At 38.8% G+C, this 24,776-nt stretch overlaps 1 protein-coding gene and 2 long non-coding RNA genes across 3 annotated transcripts; 2 read left to right on the top strand and 1 right to left on the bottom strand.

The window, feature by feature from the left end:
* Positions 1–3,754: 3,754 nt before the first annotated feature.
* LOC121761434 (pectin acetylesterase 8-like) lies at positions 3,755–6,797 on the bottom strand. The gene is made up of 14 exons (XM_042157081.1): positions 6,782–6,797; positions 6,536–6,588; positions 6,270–6,321; positions 6,124–6,206; positions 5,600–5,738; positions 5,443–5,522; positions 5,240–5,326; positions 5,027–5,151; positions 4,887–4,944; positions 4,746–4,799; positions 4,578–4,655; positions 4,299–4,407; positions 4,078–4,217; positions 3,755–3,988 (listed from the first exon to the last, which is right to left on the bottom strand). Coding segments are annotated over exons 1-14 (1,155 nt in total). The 5' UTR covers positions 6,783–6,797; the 3' UTR covers positions 3,755–3,892.
* A 3,046-nt stretch (positions 6,798–9,843) lies between these two features.
* On the top strand, positions 9,844–11,925 carry LOC121761437. The gene is made up of 3 exons (XR_006041985.1): positions 9,844–9,930; positions 11,329–11,396; positions 11,893–11,925. It is a non-coding gene; the product is annotated as an uncharacterized LOC121761437 (long non-coding RNA).
* A 7,064-nt stretch (positions 11,926–18,989) lies between these two features.
* LOC121761436 lies at positions 18,990–21,069 on the top strand. Its single transcript, XR_006041984.1, has 3 exons — positions 18,990–19,076; positions 20,473–20,540; positions 21,037–21,069. It is a non-coding gene; the product is annotated as an uncharacterized LOC121761436 (long non-coding RNA).
* Positions 21,070–24,776: the final 3,707 nt, after the last annotated feature.

The following is a 24,776-nucleotide window of genomic DNA, read 5'->3' as shown; positions in this document are numbered from 1 at the left end:
AATTATGTTCTTAAATTGCATATGTTATTCATTTGGTATTTTTGACGTGTTTGTTGATAAATAATAGAAAAAGATAGAAAAAGGTGAAAAAAGGCCAAAGTGCAGCAGCCTCTGTTCGAGCTCATTCTGCCAGAGATTTTGAAGTCCGGTCAGTGTTTACTACATGCCATTCTCTTCGTCTTCGAAAGAGCTTCGCGTGGATATCTTGCATGTCTCAATCGGAGTTCTGTGGAGAAAGTTATGATAATTCTACGAAAGTTGCGCAAGTGTAGTCAAAGCTGGCGGGAATTTATACGGAAATTCACGGAAGAAAGAAATTATTATATTGTGAAGCCAAATCTATCCTATTTCTTGTAGGGCACGAAATTTATCAAAAATAAACCTTTTTCAGCCTATAAATACCTCTGAACCTAATTCATAAACTTTATCTCAGAGCCTTCAATCCTTCTCCCTCTCTACACTTCTTCCATTCCATGTTCCACCCTTAAATTCATACATCTTCCATTGGAGCGGAGTTCTGCAGATCCAGGCAAGAGAAAACTGAAGATTGAAGATTCAACCTTGGGTTTTATCAATTTCTTTCATGTCTCGTACTTTATTTGTAGTTTTTACTTGTCTATGAGTAGAATATCTTTTGTAGAATATTTGGTAAAGATATTCGATTGATTTTCCTTGTTAGCTCTTGCAGTTATTTTATTTATCTGGTGCTTTCTATGTTCAATTGATTAGCTACCTCTTGAATACATGTTAGAGTTGATTAGAGTACTCGGGAGACGAAATAATTGACTTGGAAAAAAGGGTAATTCACACCTTAATTTAATAGAACTCGGGAGAGTTGAGGTTTTGAGTGAGGTCTTTGATCTTATATGCTTTTAGGAGTTAGGGGTTTAAGGGTTAGAAGGGGACTTCAATCCTATCACCTAATCTACAGGTTTCTCACCTCGGGAGGGGGTTTAATCTATAATTGTGATCGACTTAATAGCTCTGGAGACCGTAATTCAAGGAAGTCGATTGTGTTTTTGGATCCTAAAATTCTACATTCTTAAGCGTGCTTTGTATTATTTCTTTTTATGAGTTCTTTTATTTGTTTATTTATTTTTGTCTAGTTTATAAAATCAATCCAAAAATACTCTGTGTCTCTAGATAGTATATGACGCTTAGTATATGATAGCCAGTTGCAATCTTATTCCATGTGTTCGATATCCCGGTACTGACCTTTAGCTATACTAGATCTACCCTGTAAACTTGCAGGTATTTTTAGTGCTAATAAATAGTGCATTAGTATTATTTATATGTTCCTAAAGGGGCGTCTTCGCACGTTGGTTAAGACCAAATCAAGGAACTTTTCAGCTAAGGAAATAACTTTTGAGGTGGACATTCTTTTCAAAACGTGATTTTAGTATGAAAATGTGAATATTTTCTAAACATGTTTGTCATGTCATGTTATGCGTTTACGATTACCTATCTGCTTGGCTATGCCAATCATGTTAAATCGAATTAGAGTCTCAGTAGGGCCGCAAACCCTACTCAGACTAGTGTACACATATGGGGACTGTGTACTAGCTTTCGAGTTGGCCGGTCCAGTGACCGTCGTGGAATGTGGCTACATTCCCGCTTCACATACGTTCAGATATGATATCTATGTTTATGTGATTGCACAATCAATTTTATGAAATGAAAGGAATTTAGTGACTCGGGCCTTTTTGAATAAAAACCACGTGTTCACTCAACTGTGGCTGACAAATTAAATGAAACTTATTTTTGGCACTATGCTCACTGAGTATATCAAGTACTCAGCCCTGCATGTTTCTTTTGTAACGTGCAGATTGAACGTGTACGGGGAGGCGAAGGTGTTGGGAAATGACTATTAATAAGTAGTTAGGTAGCCCAAAGTAGTATGTCTTCATACGTACTATTTTGTCTTGGACTCTTCCGCTACAATAGGATTATGTACTAGGAATTATGAACCCAGTCATTATACTCTGATTTTATTTTGATTATGTACCATTTTTTCCTTCAGAATTAATGTTTTGAGTTTGACTTATTCCTTATGTTGATCCTTTCAATTTAAGACTATTTTAGTCACGTTATAGCTGCGCTAATTATCACTGGAGAGTTATGGCCGTGACAGATACATTGGCGATATATGCATAAAAACCAATTTTTAATAATTCATCCACATTAAGAGAACTCAAAGTTTGTTCCTTAATCATTGCATACTAATGAAGTAGTATATGATTAGTTCCATGCTTATGCAGAACTGAATTTGTTCTGAACAAAGATGAAACAAAATAATACTATCACAATCATGAAATTATTCAATAAAATTGCTGAATCTCTACCATAAATATTCATTACCTGAAAATAATAAATTAAATACTTTCATTTGAAATACATTTCTATTTCATCGAACACCTATGGGCTATGTGTATCGAGAGGTTGTTTGGGGTCAAAATAATATTTCAAAGAGAAGTACAAGTTACCCAAATATTATAAAAACGTCGATGAGATATATAAAATGATGTTATATTTCATTCAACCCCTATTTCATATTCACTTCATAAAGTGACGAACTATTATACTATGTCCTCAAAAAATAGACAAATTTGTAATGATACATATTTTAATGTGCAATTAGTAAAATAAGATAGAAATGAGTATACGTAAGAGAGCGAGGGAGACAAGGTAGTGAAAGTAGTGATAGTGGATTATGTGATCTACATTATCGGTAGTGTGTAATTGGTTAAAAATATTTCATATTTAGATTTTGGTATAATTTTTGGAGAAAACTCAAAATGGTAAAACTAGTCTTTTTTTAGTATGAAGGTAGTATATATCAAAGCCTCGCATTTGAACATTGGACTTTAAATAAATATTTGTGTAGTCGATTATACCTTATAAGATATGTCAGGAATCGTAATAACAACCATACACATAATATTTCACGAGACAAAAAGTCAAACTAATTATAGTCCCTAAATGTTATAGTGTAGATTACAATTACTATAATGTCTCGAATATACTTTTTCAAAGAATATTAACTCACGAGAAATCAGAATATTTTTCTCGTAGAAGAAGGGTAACATACCAAAATGAAAAAACACTCACGATAATTAGCACTACATCAAAAGAAGCGAAAATTTAAGTATCCATCAAACAATAAAGTAAATTAAGATGATTAGTGTTCATTTATTAATTTAGTAGTAATACCCAAATAGATTTCAATGAGTCGTGCCATTTACACCTTATGCTCCATAGACAGATCTCCAAATTCCACTTGCCATACTTTGTGCTTCTATGGGGGTCATGTTACAACTATTTCCAACATCGATAGCCATTACGGTAAAGAAACAATCACTAGCAACATAAAGAGTAAGTGTAGAGCCACATGGAGCTATTGTTTCTTCGTATGGAGCATCTGGTCCGGCACATATGGCCTCATGAACCTCATCAACACAATACTTAGGTAAGTTTTTATAGCAATCAGGTGTTGGCGGGGTATATGGGGGCACAATGGGATGGCAATCAGCACATAGGGGCACAATGGGATGGCAATCAGCACATAGGAATATTACAAGGAATATTACAAGGAATGTCACCATCTTGATTATGGATTTAAACTTCATTATCAATCTTTTCTTTTCACAATTTTTGTTCTGTTCAACTATAGTTTTTTATTAGTTTTATATAGATACACTGTTTTAGATGGATCGGTTACTAAACTAATGTTGGAACATAAATTTTTATCTGTTACTAATGTTGAAAAATTAAATATGCATTTAATTGTGCTAGTAGTCAAGACAAAATGATTTGAATCGTTACAACTAACACACACTAAAATAATACTTTAAACCATACACATAATATTGTAATAAATAATAAGACCTGCCAACTATTTACGATAACAATTTTGTGGATATAAAGGATTATCTATCTCTTGAAATGTACTTCGATCATAGAACCAATCACCAATAGCTTTTTGTATGGTCTGCATCACACCAAATGATTATTATTAGTGTATTAATATAACAAGACTTATCACATCAAAATACTATATATATCGAGTAAAACTCTTACTTTGTTGTGAAGTACTGGTGTGGATATCCAATTATATGTTGAATAGAAATGAAAATGAAGATAGCACGAATCCAAAAATACCCCTCTGCTCGAAGAGTTACCGAGCTTCATTAATGTCTTCTTGAAAATAGGTCCAAAATCTGAAAATATGAATGCCAATAATGAGAAATTAACATTTTATTTCACAATTTCATAATGAAAAATAATTTAGTTAAAATTACCCTTTATGATTCCTATTTCTGTAGCATTGCACTGTTCCAGGCTTTTTGAACAATTTTCCCATTGCATTCGATCCAAACCAGGAACAGTTAATATGAAGTTGGATTTAATCTGCAACATGTTAAATTGAATATAGATAAATAAATAAATAAAAGATAAATGGCAAGCAAGGTACATCAAGAATGTAATAATATAAATAATAGATACAACTCTTCATACAACAATATGATGCATGCAAATGTATTATTGAGTAAACGATATAAACTCCACTTATATTTTACCTGGTATGAATCAAAAGCTGCTTCAAGTATAAAGAGTGGAGTGGCAACATCTTCAACCAAATACTCAGCGAAGAGACACTAAAAATTAATTTCATTAAAATGTGATTATCATTGTGTAGTACTTACTGTATAAAGGAAAATGATTTAAACAAAATATAATAATCTCACCAAATTGGGGTCCCTCTTAGATGTGCATGATCTAGGCAGTAATGGTCTAAGTCCCTGTGCAAAAAAAAACAGTACAAATTAATTTATTGTACTTATATGAAAACTTAATTGCTAATTAAATAGTAAGAATTAGAATAATACATTTGCTGCAATCACTTGAGCAAAATGGCTTTCTGATTGTTTTGCCAATTCACCTTCCCTGTTAGGAAATTAATTAGGTATGTAATCTATCTATATTGCGTATATATGTATATCAGAAATGAGTATAAATTTGAATTTACCCTCGAATAAAAAAACCACTATCCGATATACACTTGACTCTTGTGGTATTCGGAAACAGGGCTCGGAATCTATCACAATGTAGGATTGTGCTCAATCCACCTGCTGAAGAACCCGCCAAGATAGCCTACAAATAATTAAAATCATGAATATATGTTAATGAATATATAATTATACAAATATAGTGATAATAGATTTAAGGCACAGATATGTTCATTGTGGGCATTTCTCATTCCTTTGCCAAGCAGCTCCTCCATTACAACATTATAGATCCTCCCACCTCGGAATGTGAGGTTGTTAGTCTGAACCAATTTTAATTTAATATATATATATATATATACACATTAGTATTTTTATCTCAATTTTATCAATTACATCAAAATAATTTATTTATTTATTAAATTAAAATTGGTCTTACGGGATCAACTTGGTTGACGTCCGACATAAACAACGAGCCATCACAGTAGTGAACATAAACTTTATGCCAATTGTAGAAATCTAAAAATAATAAAAAACAAAAAACATAGTTAACTTAGGGTTAAATTATAATTAATATAATTGATTTGTAAACTTACCGGGATTCAATTGACAATCTGATTCAAGTATTGCTTTGAATGGTATCTCTTTATTAACTAAATCATAGCCAGTGCTTCCATAATAGGATGTTGACCTTTTTTGACATGTCTCTTCCTCTAAACCACACCATGCACCGCCCTAACATGACAAAACCAAATTTCTTTTTTAATTTGAATAAATTTCATTATACACATGCTCAAAATACTTTTTATGAAACAAATTAACAATAATTATATTGTATATACACTATGGGAGTAATATTTAAGTTAGACATAAATTATACTCCATCAGTTAACAACCAAAATCATGAAATCAAAGATGCAATGGCCCCGAAAATAGCATCCAAAATTTGAGAATAACTTTAAGTCTCTAAGAAAAGCCTATTTTGTGTGGGTTTGAGAAGTGAGAAAATGTATATGGGCTTTTGATACTATAGGAATTTCAAATCAACACAACATATCATAAACTTCATACTTAATTAAAACATAATGTAAAATTACTAATTAAAGAAAGATTTAAATACCTCCAAGTAAACGAGCCAGTTTGTAGATCCATCTCCACATCCCTCACTGTAGGCATATGCTGGTGGAGTTCCATCCAGACAGACTAAATAATAATTTAATTAGTACTAATTATCATAATAATTACTCATTAATTAAATATAATTACCTGCTCCTTTTGGAACAGCCGAGTGTAGCAAAGTGTATTTGACGCAGATGACTTCAAGTACTCTTACTTTGTTGTGAAGTACTGGTGTGGATATCCAATTATATGTTGAATAGAAATGATAATGAAGATAGCACGAATCCAAAAATACCCCCCTGCTCGAAGAGTTACCGAGCTTCATTAATGTCTTCTTGAAAATAGGTCCAAAATCTGAAAATTGGAACAGCCGAGTGTAGCAAAGTGTATTTGACGTGCTCTAAGCAGATGACTTCAAGTGTACACAAGAGTATGATGAAGCAAGCGATCATCATATTTTTACCCACTTCACATACAAAAGAAAAAAAAATATAGATTAGTACAAGTTGAAATGCTCATTTACAAACAATTTTAATTCTACAGAAGATTGTCTACCACGTCACTACAATCCAGTGTTAATTATAAAACAAATGACTTCAATTGAAGAAAAAAATTGGTGGAATAAAAATAATTAAAAGAAGGGGAAAGGAAGTTCTTACTCGGTTGGATTTGGTAGAAGCTTTGGAAGAAAAGAACGTGAATAGAGTTGGTTTTTTCAAAGGTTTTTATTGAATACACTATAGCATTTAAGAAGAATATATAGTTGGGATATGAGAGGATGAGAGACGGAGCTTTGAAGCAGTCATGATAATAATTCATTAGATTTTTTAAAATTCATTTCCCAATTTAGAATTTCATAAATAAAGTAGTACTTTTTGTTTTTTGTCTGAGATTGGTAAATATTTAAATTATATTACGTAAATTCAGACATGTCACATGTCTGCCTAATAATTTGAACACAAAAATTGATCCGATGCAAAATATCAAATGAAAATTTGAACTCAAAAAAGTATAGGTGTATTCACTCAAAAATGAAAAAGTGGTCCACTCAAAAAATGGTGGAGTGAGAGAATTTCGCTACAAAAAATTCGCCAATTATGTCATTAAACGGTGAAATTCCTTCACTTTATAAATTAGTGGCAGATCAAGTTTCAGCAGATCCGTCACTAATAAATTGTCAGTAAAAAGTTTTAGTGATGGATATTTCGTCACTAAATTTACGGTGACGGAAATCGTAGGTGACTGCTTTGCAATAGTGACGGAAAATCTGTCACTAATTATTGACTGACACTTTTTCGTCACTACTTATATTTCGTTAACCCATGCCTAATAATGTACTTAGAGCATCATTAACCCCGACACGGATGCAGGCCCCAAGTCCCCTCCACGTCATCATTCCCTCAAATTTGAGTCTCAGGCTCAACTGATCTAACCCTGCAGGCCGCAACCCGGGCCGCAACTAATAAATGACATTATTCACAACTTCAACCTATTTTACACGTAAAATAAAAAACGCCGAAAATTTATAACACGGAAAAGTTAATTTTCGATCGAAGATTGAAAATTACAACATAGAAATTTAAAAATACAAAAAAAACCACTAAAAACATAACGTCAATACTGGAAAACGTTGGTGGAAGTCCAAATCTCTTCGATTAGATCAGCTTGGAGGCGAGTCTATTGTTCCTCTTGGCGCATCACAGCTGAACGGGCCATGACATTAAGGATGTTAGGAGGAAGGCCCTGCACGGGCGGGGTGGTGACAACGTAGTCACTCGCGGTGCTGGCGAGTGGATCGTTGCTCCACAAAATGACACTTTCTTCCTCGTCCTCAACGATCATGTTATGCAGTGTCAGCGATCAGTGAACGCTACCAACCATGGGCTGCTCCCTTCATAATAGCCCACCGTGCTTGGAGGACTCCGAATGCACACTCCACATCTTTCCGAGCTGCCTCTTGCCTTTGGGCAAACAATGCCCTCCGATCCGTTGTTGGACATGTGATAGTCTTCACGAACACGGGCCATCGAGGGTAGATCCCGTCTGCTAGACAGTACCCCATACTATACCGACGGTGGTTGGCCGTGAACTCTACGTTCGGCGCTTGCCCGGCACACAAGTCATTGAACAATGGAGACTTGTTCAACACATTGAGGTCGTTGTTGGACCCTGCGACACCAAAGTAGGCATGTCAGATCCACAATCGTTGGTCGGCTACGACCTCCAACACAATCGTGGGATGTGTGCCCTTGTGCCCGCTAGTGTATTGTCCTCTCCAAGCCGTTGGACAATTCTTCCACTGCCAGTGCATACAGTCTATGCTACCAAGCATCCCCGGGAAGCCGTGGGTCCGCTCATGCAAGTTCACCAACTTCCTAACGTCGTCGGTCGTTGGCTTTCTCAAGTATGTATCCTTGAATGCTTCGACGACTACCCGATAGAATTTAGCTAGGCACTCCCGTCCAGTATGCTCACTTACATGGAGATACTCATCGAACATATCTGATGTAGTACCGTAAGCGAGTTGACGTATGGCAGAGGTGCATTTCTGCAACGTCGATATACTTTGCCGGCCCACAGCATCGGTGGTTTGGCAGAAATACGAGTCGCGAGCTACAACTACGTAGACAATGCGTAGGGACAAAGGCCTCGGCATCCGGAACCGGCGACGGAACATCTGATCACTCCATCGCGGATCGGTAGAGAAATAATCTGTGAAAAGCCGCAAAGCAGCTTGTTCACGGTCTCAGTGAATATACATCCGAGTACGTGGTACCCGGATTTGTTGTTCGTTCCAAGCTTGAATAGCAGCTTGGTAGCGTTCCACTTCGTTGTTGATTTCTTCTTGGATTGCCGGTGCCGCCTCTTCTAACAATCGGGACATTTGAGCTTCGAATAATCTTTGACGAGGAGGCATTTTGTCGAATTTTAGGAAGAGAAATGAAGTGTGAATGTATATGAAAATGGATGGAGTGGTATTTTTAATGTAATAACCGCGATCTAATTTCTCGGAAAGTACGAATTACAGACTAGAAATTTAAAGAAAATGAATGAAAGAGCATTCGTTTATATTCTTGAGTAAGCAAAACACGATATTTAGAATTTCCAATTTAAATCGAGTTTTACAAATTTTGACGATGAAAATAAAGAAAAATACACAAGAATGCTAAGGAGAGAAACGTCGGGGATCTTTTCTTTTCCCTGAGCCAAACCGCACCCACCGCGGCCCGTGCACCCGTCGATTCCGGGCAGCGAGCACGATGGCTGAGGCAATGAACCCGTCGCGGAGACAGCAGCTGGGCAGCCATGTTCTCCTCCAATCACCTCAGCTCCCCCATGTACACCCTGCAGAAATCAAACAAGAAACATGATTTCAATAGTCCTTGTGTCCCAAGCTAAACGCCAAGCAACATTAATTATAAGGTACTTCAAGATCATGAAAAAGAAGATATGTTGCATATGGAGACAAAAGGGAAATCAGCTCTTTTAAGAATGCAAGAGTACATACTCCACAAACCACCAAATATAGCTAACAAGGAGACAAGGAAAATCAGATTCGATCGCTGTCAAAATCCCAACAGACAATTCCATTTATCAACTAAGTACCAGGTACCTACATGGAGCCAAAGAGCAGTTAGAGATGCTGCAGGGTTCTAGTACACACTCTTTCCTATAAGATCCCCTTCATACCATCTATGAACACTCTCCTACACACCATAAGAAATTTCCAGCGACATAGCAGGATTAGAGGAGAAAGCTTGATTATCATGGGATGTTACAGCAAAGGCAGCCTCTCCCCCCATCACAGGTAACCCCACACAATCCCTTTGTCATTCCTTATCATCCATGAAGAACAACACTGCATTATCGTGCTAAAGCACAACTCCTCCACTTAGCAATTTTTACACCACAACAGTAACAACTAAGTTAGGGGATCCCTTCCGCCTTTCTTTTTCCGGGATAAGGTTTGGAACAAGAAACAATAGGCTACCGCCTTTACACTCAAATCAGTAACACACCCACAAGAGTATCGGCAAAAAGTTTAAAACAACTAATCAATCCCAGAATGCTCACCCTCAAATGCATTAATTTACAATAGAGAGTTAGGGAAAGAACTCATCTTGATCCGACAAAGGAGTGAGTTGTATCCGCCATGCCGCAAGGGCTGCTCGGCACTCGCGGATGGGAATAAACGGTGGGAATCCCTCGCCGTCGGTGGAAGACCAGCAGCGGCAGCTGACCGCGCCGTCCCAGCCTGACCGCCCGCGAACCAGCGGCGGTGGTGCTAACTGATGGTGAATGCAAAACGGAACAGAGGTGGCGGCGACGAGCCGCGGCGCCCCAGCCGAACAGCCAGCGAGCGGCGGCTAACCACGGAGCGGTGGTGGTGACGCCAAAAGGAGCGTCGGCGCTGGGCGGGAGGAATTCGCGTTCCTCGAGGTAGCGGCTGACCTCGGAGACGCCGGTAAGATTCCGTCGAGCGAGGAGAAAGAGAAGGGAGGGGGCTAGGGTTTGTCTCCTTCTTCGATTGGAAATTGGAGAAGAATTGGGGGAAAGAGAGAAAGGGAGAGAGCAGGCGACGAGAGAGAGAGAGAGAGTATACTTCATACTTGGGCCAAAATTTTATCTCAAATGGGCCAGATCCTTTATTATTTCTGTTGGGCCTCCAGATTTAGAAAAAAAAATAGGAAAAGATTAATGGGCCTAATAATTTAAGCTGTGCCATTTTGGTATGAAAAGAAAAAAAGAGGGATAACATTTTGGGCCAGAAAAGCTTAAGAAATAAATATTATGGGCCGGAATATTTAAATTCCAAGCTGGGCCTGGAATATTTTTTTAGGACCATTAACTTGGTCGAAGCCGTTATCCTAGATCAATTTCAAAAGTATAACGAAATTAAATTCTTAAGCCACGGAAGAAAAGAAGTTTACTAAGCCGTGTTGAAATAGTTTTTGATAAATATTTAAAGCGGACTTTAATAGTCACAGAAAGTATTTTAAAATACTTAAGATAATGCGGGAAATTTCTAATACCGAACGGGTCAGCCGGTTACAGAACAAATTAAATCACCGTTTTAATTAAAGATTTAAGACTTCTAATTTTAGAAGGGCAGAAATTAAAACAATAAGCACACGCTTAGGCATGCATTCACGCAAGATTGAATGATTACTCAAAGCCTAATTTAAGTACTTTATTTTTTGAAAAGGGACGTCGTCGCTCGACGAGTAAATCTCAAGTCAGATAGTACCCGTTTGAAAGGGTTAAGCAAACGAGGTGGGCTTTTCTATCCTACATTATGTGTGGGCTTCTTTCCTTTTTATTTACAGAACTCTATGAGAATAAGTGTGAACTTTTGAATGAGTTGTCATGCCATGTTTTATTTTGTGATTGCCATTCATGGTTAAAACGAATTCGGGTCCCAGTAGGTCAGTAAATCCTACTCGGACTAGTGTACACTTACGGACCGTGAGCTAGCGCAAGGTTGGCCGGTCTAGGGGTCGTGAGCTAGCGCCAGGTTGGCCGACCCAGTGATCGTGGAATGTGGCCACATTCCCGATTCACACAGCTTGACATGGTATATCATCAGAAAGTTAAAAGACTGCAGTCTATTTCAGAAAGAAATAACAGATTTTAGTGACCGGGACTTGTTTTCAGAAAAAACCCCGCGTTCACTCAGCTTGGCAGACAATTAAAAGAAAAACAGTTTTCGGCATAAGCCACTGAGTATATCAAGTACTCAGCCCTGCATATTGTTTTCCTTAATGTGCAGGTTGATCGATCGAGGCAGAGGAGGTGTTGGGACTGAAGATAAAATAAAAGAAGGGTAGCTAGTGTAGTATGTCTCCATACATGTTATACTTGTCTTGGAACTCTTCCGCTGCATAGACCTAGCTTTGTCTCAGTAAAGACAATGTCCCACATTTCACTCTGATGTAATGACTTGCTATCTTGATGACTTTTAGACAGTATTTCCTTAATTTCAGTAACTAGGATGATGTGTTGAGACAGTTTAGTATTGTTAGTCGCGAAATAGCTGAGCTTTCTTTGACTAGGAAGTTGTGGTCGTGACAGAGTGGTATCAGAGCACTTTTCTTTCGCTCTGACCCAAGAACCTTCTTTCTATGCCTCAGTCCAAAAAAGATAGTACTAGGCTAGAAGATGAACAGAATGTTAAGTACAAGATCCCAACACCTCAGCTCGACACGATCAACTGCAGCAGAAACAGGGGTCGACGCCCGCTCGTCCAGAAATGATAATTTTAAAGAAAGAAAATATTTTTCGTTTTGAGAAGGAAAATGAAATTTTCTAAGTTTTCAGAAAAAGAAAAGAATTTTCACAGCCCTTTATGGGAATGAAAATGTTTATTTGAAATGTTTGCAAGATGCAACGTGATAGCTGATACTTTGCATAAGATATGCTTAATGTATCTGTGATTTATGTTCAAAGAGCTTGACATGAATGTATAGATGTCATGTGGACTACGTATGCGAACCCAGAGTGCTTCAGAAAAGTACCTTAGGTGAGATACATACGACCAAGCGCTAGTAGAACGAGAATTCGTTACCGCCTTCCAGGGCGATGACACCAACTAAAACCAATCAGTTTGGGTAAGCTTCAAATTCCAAGGAATTATGAGAAAGAAAAGACGAACCAGAAAGTACTATGGTTTTACCAATAGTCAGAAATTAAAGGAAGTCCATTCCTTTACGCACACAGATAGTATACATAAATATATGTATACTAGATGATGAACCAAGAAGTTCCTAGTGTCTTTACAAAGACCAAGTCATAACGAAAATAGTGTACTTTCAAGCCTGTTCGGGAGATGCATCCCTACACGGAAAGAGATCGTATCCACGATCTAGTAAAGTAATCTAATCTGGCGTAATAGGCCTCAGCATGCTGTGAAGCACGATGAGAATGTAATGTCTTACAAGAATCAGCGTTCTAAGTTATCGAGAACGATATGAAAGCATGACCTCCAGCTGCGATTATCAGTTTAACAACACGAGAAACCCCAGCTTGGAATGTATGGTTTCCTAGAACACAGTTGTCATGTACGAGCTTCACAATAACAGACAAAGGAGTATCACATAACTAGAACCGATGATTATAATCAATAGTGCTTACTTGGATTCCCAATGAAATTCTTTCTATGAGTCCTCCCAAAGGACGGTACCCCCGTCTATTCAGACTTTAGTTTGACTCGCAAGTAACATGTCAGTAGTCCTTATTTTTATGCGAGATTTGACTCACTTCCAGTTTATGGACTGCAGTCCTTTGACTCACCGTCATAAAGAATAAAGTTTTGACTGTGTAAGCTCCGGTCACATACCTTAAATTCTACAGTTGTTCATATCTATGACCTTCAGAATGAGCTTATTCTTCAGACATTCTCTGAACCTCCTGAACAACGGTGTCCTCTCGTCTATTTAAGACTTGTGATTGACACAAAATTTTTGCAAGAAATACGCCACTTTCATTTTTTCACGAAAGCGGTGATTCAGTTTCAGTTCCCAAATTTGGGATACTCCTATGTTTCATGCATCATTATTTGTTGTTGTCTCCTTTGGGCCACAATATAGGGGATCCTTATCCCGATTTCTTGGACTCGTACGATGAAATTTCATTCTTATGACGCTTACAGTTCTGACCCCCAGAATGGTCGCGCCTTTTAAATATTTTCTCAGCACATTTCATGTTGTGTTGGAACTCTTGTTCACTTCTCTACTTTGAAACCATATTGTAGCAATATTTTCCCTACAGAGGTGAAATTATTTTATCTCGGTTCCATTACATGCATTATTCCTAGTCTCGAAAATTTTTTCGGCAGCTTGAAGCTAAGACAAGCATATTGTACTTTTCCCTAACGAGCTTGGCCTAGCTGATTTTTCTTCTGAATAGTTCATTTCAGTGTATTGCCTTAATGAACCTTTGAAATCATTGATGTGATTTTGTTATTCCATATCAAGATGCCTTTCAAGCATGACCAAGGTTCCTTCATTGCAATCGCCTACGTTTCTAGATTTTTCGCGGTTGATCATTTTAGGCGGTGACATGTTTGAACCACTATCCTTGATGCTCAGATTCTCTCCATTTGATTGGACCATTGTACTGTCCTATTTGCCATCTTACTGTGGAAATTACAGTTAGTTCATTTCCATCCAGTTTTCATGACCTCTCTCATGATTATTTCTAGCTCCCACCAGGGGTGAGCCTCAACTTCTATGAGTTCATTTGAAACCAGTTGAGCCGTAGTTCTTTGAATGGACAAGATACTTGCCTTCAAGGTCGAATATCGATGAAAATTCATATGAGTTGAACAAGCGATGTTATTCTTGTCCAATTGGGTATTCGGGAGCCCTTCAGACTTTCAATCATACTTCTTCTGTATGATATCAGTTCCTATCCAAGTTAAGACTATTAGATTAATCATCGAGTTATTGATACGAAACTATCAGGAAAGACATAGTCTCAGTTTCTTTCAGATACGCATAATAAATACGTCCCCATGGAGACACGTGCAGGAAATGATGCACCAACCAGAAGCGTCGCATAACCGACAGCAAAGCGTTAAATACTTCGAATCTACGTACCGCTTGTGACCAGCAGGTGGAAGATCGAATATTTTGTTGTATAGAGAAGCAACTAGCCTTGAGTAGAGAAATATCAAGGAATATTTGTGGATTAAATGATGTCCGAAGACGTAAAAGACCTATATAGTAGTTTGAACGATCAAAATGCTTACTCCGAGTAAGATAAGTAAGCCACAAGAACAAAGACTCAATCATGGGCATGTAATGAAAGCCATGGAGAAAGTACGAGTGTATTCGTAGTTTATGTTTGACGGAACAAATCCCATCAGCAAAAGGGATTCGTCTAAGACGTGGCCAGGAAAAAGGCTAAAGCTGGAGAGACATTCGGGAAGAGGAACGCGTGATAGCACCGCTACCCTCACCATCCCTACTATGAAGGGAAAATCAAAAATTTTTCCTTAAAGAGTTATCGCAAGAGAACGGGTTTAGAGCCCTATAATATCGAGCAAGGACAAACGTTGGCAATAAAACGCGACGAAGTATTCTACGATATGCCACGTCTCAAATTAAGCGGCTCGGAAAGGAGCTGTCGATAGAGTTTTGTGTTAATCTAGACACGAGATCTAGATCACTTTGGAAAGTCATGCTAGATGATTTCACCACGAATCGCTCAGTCGAACCAAAAGAGCATGGAGACAGTAGCGTTGGGAGAAAGAAGCCAATACCTCCACATGCACAGATCCAGTATTCAAGGTTTAACGCGAGTAGAATAACGTCTATGCTAAATCATGACAAAGAATCGCGGTAAACACAAAAGCATCTTGAAAACGATAAAAGTAGACTACCTCAACTAAGCGAGAGGTTACGAGGTCGTTAGGCCAGCTCAATGACTACGATTACGATCGATACAAGCATTTGAGAACTTAGTATCTGACGATAAAATCTAAAACGAGGAATGGCTTCAACAGCCAGACGAAATGAAACGTCTAATGGATGACTTGAATCAGTCATATTATCTCAGTCACCAGATAGAATGGCACTTAAGGAACATCAGAACTTAAGATCTAGATACAAGAACTACTAGATCCGCGTTTTATTAGACTCGGTGTGTGACCATGTGGTACACCAGAATTCTTCATGAAGAAGGATAGAACGTTGAGAGTTGAACAAGTTAGCACTCAAGAACAAGTATCCTTTACCGAGAATCGACGATCTTTTCGATCAGCTGCAAGGAGCTAGAGTCTTCTCGAAGAACGAGAAGGAACACGAGGAACATTTGAGGGCAACTTTAGAAATGTTAAGAGCCGAGATACTCTATGCTAAGTTCAGCAAGTGTGAGTTCTGGCTTAGCGAAGTGAACTTCCTTGGACACATAGTGACAGCAGAAGGGGTCCGAGTGGACCCTGCTAAAGTTGAAGTCGTGCAACGTTGGCAGTCACCAGCGACGCCCAATGAAATTCGGAGTTTCCTAGGACTCACGGGATACTACCGCAGATTCATTAAGGATTCTCTAAGATAGCAAGGCCAATGACTCAACAGCTCAACAAAAGGAGTAAAGTCAATTGGACCCCAGAATGCGAAACAAGCTTCCGGTTGCCTAAGGAAAAGTTGACCACAGGGCCAGTTCTAGCCGTGCCAGAAGCGGGAGTCGACTATGTGGTGTATACAGATGCATCGAAGGTCGGACCCGGGTGCGTACTGATGCAGAAGGGCAAGGTGATTGTATATGCGTCACGTCAGTTAGGGCCGCACGAGTTGAACTACCCGACGCACGACTTGGAACTAGCAGCAGTGGTACACGCTTTGACGATTTTGAGACATCATCTCTATAGAGTTCGATCTGAGATCTTCACAGATCATAAGAGTCTCAAATACTTCTTTGAGCAGAAGGATTTGAACATGAGGCAGCGCAGATGGCTAGAATTAGTCAAGGACTACGACTGCGGTATGAATTACCACCCAGGCAAGGCCAATGTGGTAGCAGATGCCTTGAGCAGAAAGAGTACACCTCAAGTGGCTACTTTCCTCACACAAGAGGAGGAGCTTATCCGGGAATTCACCAAGATGCGACTGGAGATAGTAAGAGCCATTGAAACAGTGGATAGAAGAATTTCCACCTTGGTCATAAAACCAGATTTAAGAGCCGGAATCATCGACGCCTAGAGACGCGATGAGGCCATAGAAAAGGTCTGTCTCAAAGTGAGGACCGGCAAAGGAGATAGTGACCGCGAAGAGTCGGATAACGCTCTCACGTTTGAAGGAAGACTATGCATACCCAACGATGAGACACTTAGGAACGGGATCATGAGTGAAGCTCATGAGACGCCCTACACTGCCCATCCTGGAAGTACAAAGATGTATCAGGATTGGAAGAAGCAATTTTGGTGGGATGGCATGAAGAGAAGCATAACATCGTTTATAGAAAGATGCCTGGCTTGCCAGCAAGTGAAGGCTTTACATCAACGACCCTATGAGAAGTTGCAGCCTCTCGAGATTCCAGAATGGAAATGGGAGCATATAGCAATGGGTTTTGTGACAGGATTGCCAAAATCACAGCGAGGAAACACTACCATCTGGGTGATTATAGATCGCCTCACCAAAAGCGCTCACTTCATACCAATTCGTATCACATACGGATCGGACAAGTTGGCACAAATTTATGTGCAAGAGATCGTATGCCTGCATGGCGTACCAGTAACGATCACCTCAGATCGGGATTCAAAATTTACTTCTAGATCGAGAGTTAGGCACTCGGTTGAATTTCAGCACAACATTCCATCCACAGACGAACGGACAGTCCGAAAGGATGATTCAGACATTGGAAGATATGTTAAGAGCCGTAGTGCTTGACCGTGGAGTAAGCTGGGAGACAATACTTCCACTTATAGAGTTTGCTTATAACAACAGTTACCAGGCAACTATTGATATGGCCCCGTATGAGGCACTCTATGGGAAAAAAGTGTAGATCACCACTTTACTGGGATGAAGTTGGTGAGAGAAGGATTTTCGGACCAGACTCGGTAGAGGAAATGATAGAAATTGTTCGACAGATCCGAGGAAGAATCAAAGAAGCTCAAGATAGACAGAAGTCCTATGCAGATGCTCGCAGAACGGATTTACAGTTCAAAGCAGGGGACAAGGTCTTTCTGAAAGTATCCCCATCGAAATGGATAACCAGATTTGGCGTCAAGAGCAAGCTGAAACCGCGTTTTATCGGACCTTACGAGATCCTAGAATCAGTCGGCCCTGTGGCGTACAGATTAGCGCTTCCGCCAAGCTTCGGGAATGTTTACAATGTGTTTCATGTATCACAGTTGAGGAAATACGTGTTTTGACCCCAAACACATTGTACACCAAGAAGAAATGGTGTTAGAACTAGATTTGGGCTATGGAGAAAAACCAGAAACTATTCTGAATAGAAAAGTGAAAGAGTTGAGAAATAAAACCATCGTGACAGTGAAAGTCCGATGGAAGAACCACGGCCGCGAGGAAGCGACGCGGGAGCTCAAGGACCAGATGAAAGAGAAGTACCCAGAGCTTTTTGCCTAACCGAGACAAAATTTCGGGACGAAATTTTTGTTAAGGGAGGTAGAATGTAATAACCGCGATCTAATTTCTCGGAAAGTACGAATTACAGACTAGAAATTTAAAGAAAATGAATGAAAGAGCATTCGTTTATATTCTTGAGTAAGCAAAACACGATATTTAGAATTTCCAATTTAAATCGAGTTTTACAAATTTTGACGATGAAAATAAAGAAAAATACACAAGAATGCTAAGGAGAGAAACGTCGGGGATCTTTTCTTTTCCCTGAGCCAAACCGCACCCACCGCGGCCCGTGCACCCGTCGATTCCGAGCAGCGAGCACGATGGCTGAGGCAATGAACCCGTCGCGGAGACAGCAGCTGGGCAGCCATGTTCTCCTCCAATCACCTCAGCTCCCCCATGTACACCCTGCAGAAATCAAACAAGAAACATGATTTCAATAGTCCTTGTGTCCCAAGCTAAACGCCAAGCAACATTAATTATAAGGTACTTCAAGATCATGAAAAAGAAGATATGTTGCATATGGAGACAAAAGGGAAATCAGCTCTTTTAAGAATGCAAGAGTACATACTCCACAAACCACCAAATATAGCTAACAAGGAGACAAGGAAAATCAGATTCGATCGCTGTCAAAATCCCAACAGACAATTCCATTTATCAACTAAGTACCAGGTACCTACATGGAGCCAAAGAGCAGTTAGAGATGCTGCAGGGTTCTAGTACACACTCTTTCCTATAAGATCCCCTTCATACCATCTATGAACACTCTCCTACACACCATAAGAAATTTCCAGCGACATAGCAGGATTAGAGGAGAAAGCTTGATTATCATGGGATGTTACAGCAAAGGCAGCCTCTCCCCCCATCACAGGTAACCCCACACAATCCCTTTGTCATTCCTTATCATCCATGAAGAACAACACTGCATTATCGTGCTAAAGCACAACTCCTCCACTTAGCAATTTTTACACCACAACAGTAACAACTAAGTTAGGGGATCCCTTCCGCCTTTCTTTTTCCGGGATAAGGTTTGGAACAAGAAACAATAGGCTACCGCCTTTACACTCAAATCAGTAACACACCCACAAGAGTATCGGCAAAAAGTTTAAAACAACTAATCAATCCCAGAATGCTCACCCTCAAATGCATTAATTTACAATAGAGAGTTAGGGAAAGAACTCATCTTGATCCGACAAAGGAGTGAGTTGTATCCGCCATGCCGCAAGGGCTGCTCGGCACTCGCGGATGGGAATAAACGGTGGGAATCCCTCGCCGTCGGTGGAAGACCAGCAGCGGCAGCTGACCGCGCCGTCCCAGCCTGACCGCCCGCGAACCAGCGGCGGTGGTGCTAACTGATGGTGAATGCAAAACGGAACAGAGGTGGCGGCGACGAGCCGCGGCGCCCCAGCCGAACAGCCAGCGAGCGGCGGCTAACCACGGAGCGGTGGTGGTGACGCCAAAAGGAGCGTCGGCGCTGGGCGGGAGGAATTCGCGTTCCTCGAGGTAGCGGCTGACCTCGGAGACGCCGGTAAGATTCCGTCGAGCGAGGAGAAAGAGAAGGGAGGGGGCTAGGGTTTGTCTCCTTCTTCGATTGGAAATTGGAGAAGAATTGGGGGAAAGAGAGAAAGGGAGAGAGCAGGCGACGAGAGAGAGAGAGAGTATACTTCATACTTGGGCCAAAATTTTATCTCAAATGGGCCAGATCCTTTATTATTTCTGTTGGGCCTCCAGATTTAGAAAAAAAAATAGGAAAAGATTAATGGGCCTAATAATTTAAGCTGTGCCATTTTGGTATGAAAAGAAAAAAAGAGGGATAACATTTTGGGCCAGAAAAGCTTAAGAAATAAATATTATGGGCCGGAATATTTAAATTCCAAGCTGGGCCTGGAATATTTTTTTAGGACCATTAACTTGGTCGAAGCCGTTATCCTAGATCAATTTCAAAAGTATAACGAAATTAAATTCTTAAGCCACGGAAGAAAAGAAGTTTACTAAGCCGTGTTGAAATAGTTTTTGATAAATATTTAAAGCGGACTTTAATAGTCACAGAAAGTATTTTAAAATACTTAAGATAATGCGGGAAATTTCTAATACCGAACGGGTCAGCCGGTTACAGAACAAATTAAATCACCGTTTTAATTAAAGATTTAAGACTTCTAATTTTAGAAGGGCAGAAATTAAAACAATAAGCACACGCTTAGGCATGCATTCACGCAAGATTGAATGATTACTCAAAGCCTAATTTAAGTACTTTATTTTTTGAAAAGGGACGTCGTCGCTCGACGAGTAAATCTCAAGTCAGATAGTACCCGTTTGAAAGGGTTAAGCAAACGAGGTGGGCTTTTCTATCCTACATTATGTGTGGGCTTCTTTCCTTTTTATTTACAGAACTCTATGAGAATAAGTGTGAACTTTTGAATGAGTTGTCATGCCATGTTTTATTTTGTGATTGCCATTCATGGTTAAAACGAATTCGGGTCCCAGTAGGTCAGTAAATCCTACTCGGACTAGTGTACACTTACGGACCGTGAGCTAGCGCAAGGTTGGCCGGTCTAGGGGTCGTGAGCTAGCGCCAGGTTGGCCGACCCAGTGATCGTGGAATGTGGCCACATTCCCGATTCACACAGCTTGACATGGTATATCATCAGAAAGTTAAAAGACTGCAGTCTATTTCAGAAAGAAATAACAGATTTTAGTGACCGGGACTTGTTTTCAGAAAAAACCCCGCGTTCACTCAGCTTGGCAGACAATTAAAAGAAAAACAGTTTTCGGCATAAGCCACTGAGTATATCAAGTACTCAGCCCTGCATATTGTTTTCCTTAATGTGCAGGTTGATCGATCGAGGCAGAGGAGGTGTTGGGACTGAAGATAAAATAAAAGAAGGGTAGCTAGTGTAGTATGTCTCCATACATGTTATACTTGTCTTGGAACTCTTCCGCTGCATAGACCTAGCTTTGTCTCAGTAAAGACAATGTCCCACATTTCACTCTGATGTAATGACTTGCTATCTTGATGACTTTTAGACAGTATTTCCTTAATTTCAGTAACTAGGATGATGTGTTGAGACAGTTTAGTATTGTTAGTCGCGAAATAGCTGCGCTTTCTTTGACTAGGAAGTTGTGGTCGTGACATTTAAATAAATTTTCGAATTTAAAAATAAAAATAAAAATTCCGTTGTAGCCCAGCTCGAACACGAATTAACGCTGGGCCGGGCCGCATTGCGTCCCGTCCCGAACCATCCAACGCTAGCCCAGGCCGCAAATCCTCCCCCTCCAACGCGACGCTCTGGCCGTGACTCGCTTTTTGCGGCCCAGCCGCGAGCGTTAACGATACTCTTATAAACCTAACTTTACTAAAAGTGAGATAAACTACACATTTGGACACCTCATTCTCCAACTTCTCATGCCCTGCTCAATACATATATTCACCTAATCACCCATGCCTAATAATTATAAACCTAATCACCGTAATAATTAAATTAATTGGGTTTAATTGTGGTTTGGTAAATAGAATTTTTTTATGAAATTGGAAAACACAAATTTCAATGTACTTAGAATACATGATTATCATATCATGTAGGACAATTATTAGTCCAAGAACAAAACACACATAATTCCATTGACATGAAATTTTGAATACAGCTGCTGAGATTGCAAGGAATTTCAAATTGATCGTCAACAAGATGTCTTAAATAACAAGAGAATGAATAGGTGGAGATTTCAATGTTTATATGCCATGAACCTAAGACAGTTCCATCATGTGCATTTTATTAGACACTATATGCGTATGCTTTCAATACTGAATGTCGAGCTCATTTATGTTACTATTTAATATTTATAATCAATTTAGGTCCTAATCAAACATCATTGATTAAGTTAAGTAGACTTGACACACTGACACTCCTGGTTAATTTATGCCATAATTGCAATAAATACCTATCTTTTCTAATGAATATATATGTGCACGTCAGTATCACCGAGAAAATAATTAATTTTTTTTATAAAAAGCTAGCATAGAAATTACTTATATGAGTCTTACCTAATAGTACGGTTTTACTTAAGGCTATCAAAATAAGACATCACGCAAATAAAATGAATGGAAAATACAGTCTTCTTATTTTAGGCCTTAATTTACCCTTTCGGAATATGATTATACAAAGTAATTTGAATTTTAGTTTACTATATCTATGAATCATTTTAAAATATTTACACATATTGACAATGAAAATACAAATTTTTTTAGCTATATAATTAAATGAGAAGTATTTCAAAACAAAAAAAAATGTTAAAACAATTATTATAGTAATTTATGCATCGATTCCCATTTCACTTATCCAGATACATATAATCATCTACTAACTACTTTCAATTTAGGTGTCAAAGACTTATTGGAACATATTCACAATTTACTAGTAAGGGCATTAGCAATGGGGCGCCCTAAGGCGCGCCCTATGCACCGCCACGTCATCTTTTTTATCCTCCTACCCTTCCACCTGCAGTGTGGCGCCCTAAACATTTTCTTTATTTGAATATTTAAATAACTACAAAAATTGAAAAAAAAAACCTTCTTTCAATCACACAACATAATCATCTTAACAACTCGAAGAAGCAAATTCTCGTTTCACCGAATTCTACTTTTTAATAATAAATTATCATTTTTATAACATTATCATCTTAATAAATGTATAAAACAATTTAGTTTTCAAGATATCTCAACTAGTGTTTGTAGTCCAATGGTTATGATTATTGCCTTCAAAGCAATAGACCTGGGTTCGACCCTCCGGGCACCCACAATGGTGCCCGATGGCGCGCCCGAGGACGGTGGCACGCATCGGGCGCGCCTTCGGGCGTCCCATTGCAGATGCCCTAATAGTACTAACATATAGAGAATAGGTGTCAAGACTTATTAGGTACTTTACTACATGAAACAAAACACCCATGTAACAAAAATGGACATGCAAATTAATAAAAACAGACATCTTAAACAGTAGTAATAAGTGAATGCATATAATCTGAAAAATGCAATGCAAATTATGCTATATTGCCAGTTGAATGATAATAAAATTATAAAAACAATTGACACTTTTAAAAAAACTATGTTTCCAAAGAAAACATTAGTCCAAGACCAAAGCATACATACTTCCATTGACATGAAATTTTGAATACAGCTTCTAAGACTGCATAAGGAATTACTACTTATTTGTTAATATGACTGTTACCTAATTGTAGGATTTTAATGAATGCTATCAAAATAGGACATACACAAATAAAGTGAATGAAAAATACATTCTTCTTATTTTAGGCCTTTAGAGCATTCCCATCCGTGCTCTTGCCAACGAGCACGGATGTGGACCCGGACCCACTTTTACTCTCTGCTCCTAGGCAAGAGCACAACACTCACATCATTGCTCTTCCACAAGGACGAGCTTAAGGGTCCCACCATTCTATTATTCAATTTAAATAAAAACATTTCTACAATATTAAAATGCATTTAAAATAACCGGATAAATATTACAAATTACAAAAAAATTAAAAATTACATAATTAAAATCCTAAAAATTAAAAAAAAACCCACTACTCGTGGTCGAATTTCTCCCAAATGTGTTTGATTAGGTCTTCTTGTAGCTCAATGTGGGCTCGGGTATCGCGCATTGTGTTTCTTGTTTCGATTCTCTCGCCCACCGTAGTATGCACACCTCGGCGTGGGGAGACCTCGCGGTTGAGCTTCCGGCTTCATCCTCGTCGTAAAAGTTAGCCGTCATCGGTCCTTCGTCAGCTATAATCATGTTGTGCAAGATAATGCACCTGTTTATGATGTCGGCGATATTCTTGTTCTTCGAGCTCCGCTTCCGCAATGAGATTGGTGAAATCCATTTGAGGGTTTGAGTGAGAGAGGAAGACGTAGATACGTTGTATGAAAAAATATGAATGAGAGATGAATGGGAGATGATTTGATGTGAAAAATAGATGATGAATGTGCGTATTTATAGATGATTTTGTGAATTAAAATTTTTTAAAAAAAATCAAAAAATTCCAAAAAAAAGGTAATAAAACAGCCATATTTTTGGAATATGATTTTTTTTAAATTTTTTGTATTATTTTAATTTTTTTTTTAAATTGAATTTCCAACTGATAAATCCGTTGGCCAATCAGAACGCGTTACGTCAGCTACTCGCTGGCACGGACATGCTCGATGCATCGAGCAGCGCCGTGCCAGGGGAGAGAGCGCAGCGGCGGACAGCACCCGCTGCGCCAGCGGCACGGACGGATTGACGCTCGCTACTCACCGCTGCGGATGCTCTTACCCTTTCGGAATATGATTATATGAAGTAATTTGAATTTTAGTTTACTATATCTATGAATCATTTTGAAATATTTACATATATTAATTCGTGGGAATATTTTGCCAATGAAAATAAAAACCATATTTAAATATTTATATCAATGCATACATACCTTAAGAAAAAACAAGTGCATTTAATTCGTTACTATAATAAGCAAGCATTCATTTGATCCGTATACCTAGGTCACCAAAGTGTGTATTGCTTTCTAATGTAATTTCAATTCTATT

The sequence above is a fragment of the Salvia splendens genome, chromosome 13, assembly GCF_004379255.2.
Source record: "Salvia splendens isolate huo1 chromosome 13, SspV2, whole genome shotgun sequence".
NCBI lineage: Eukaryota > Viridiplantae > Streptophyta > Magnoliopsida > Lamiales > Lamiaceae > Salvia > Salvia splendens.
This window is presented reverse-complemented; position numbering and strand designations above follow the sequence as displayed.

Bases quoted from the DNA above. Each gene is read 5' to 3' on its own strand.
- LOC121761434 (XM_042157081.1), bottom strand. The intron at 4,800-4,886 runs GTATTATTCTAA...TTTTTTGCACAG, and splicing joins CTCAAGTGATTGCAGCAAAT to GGACTTAGACCATTACTGCC. The intron at 4,218-4,298 runs GTAATTTTAACT...TCATATTTTCAG, and splicing joins AGAAATAGGAATCATAAAGG to ATTTTGGACCTATTTTCAAG.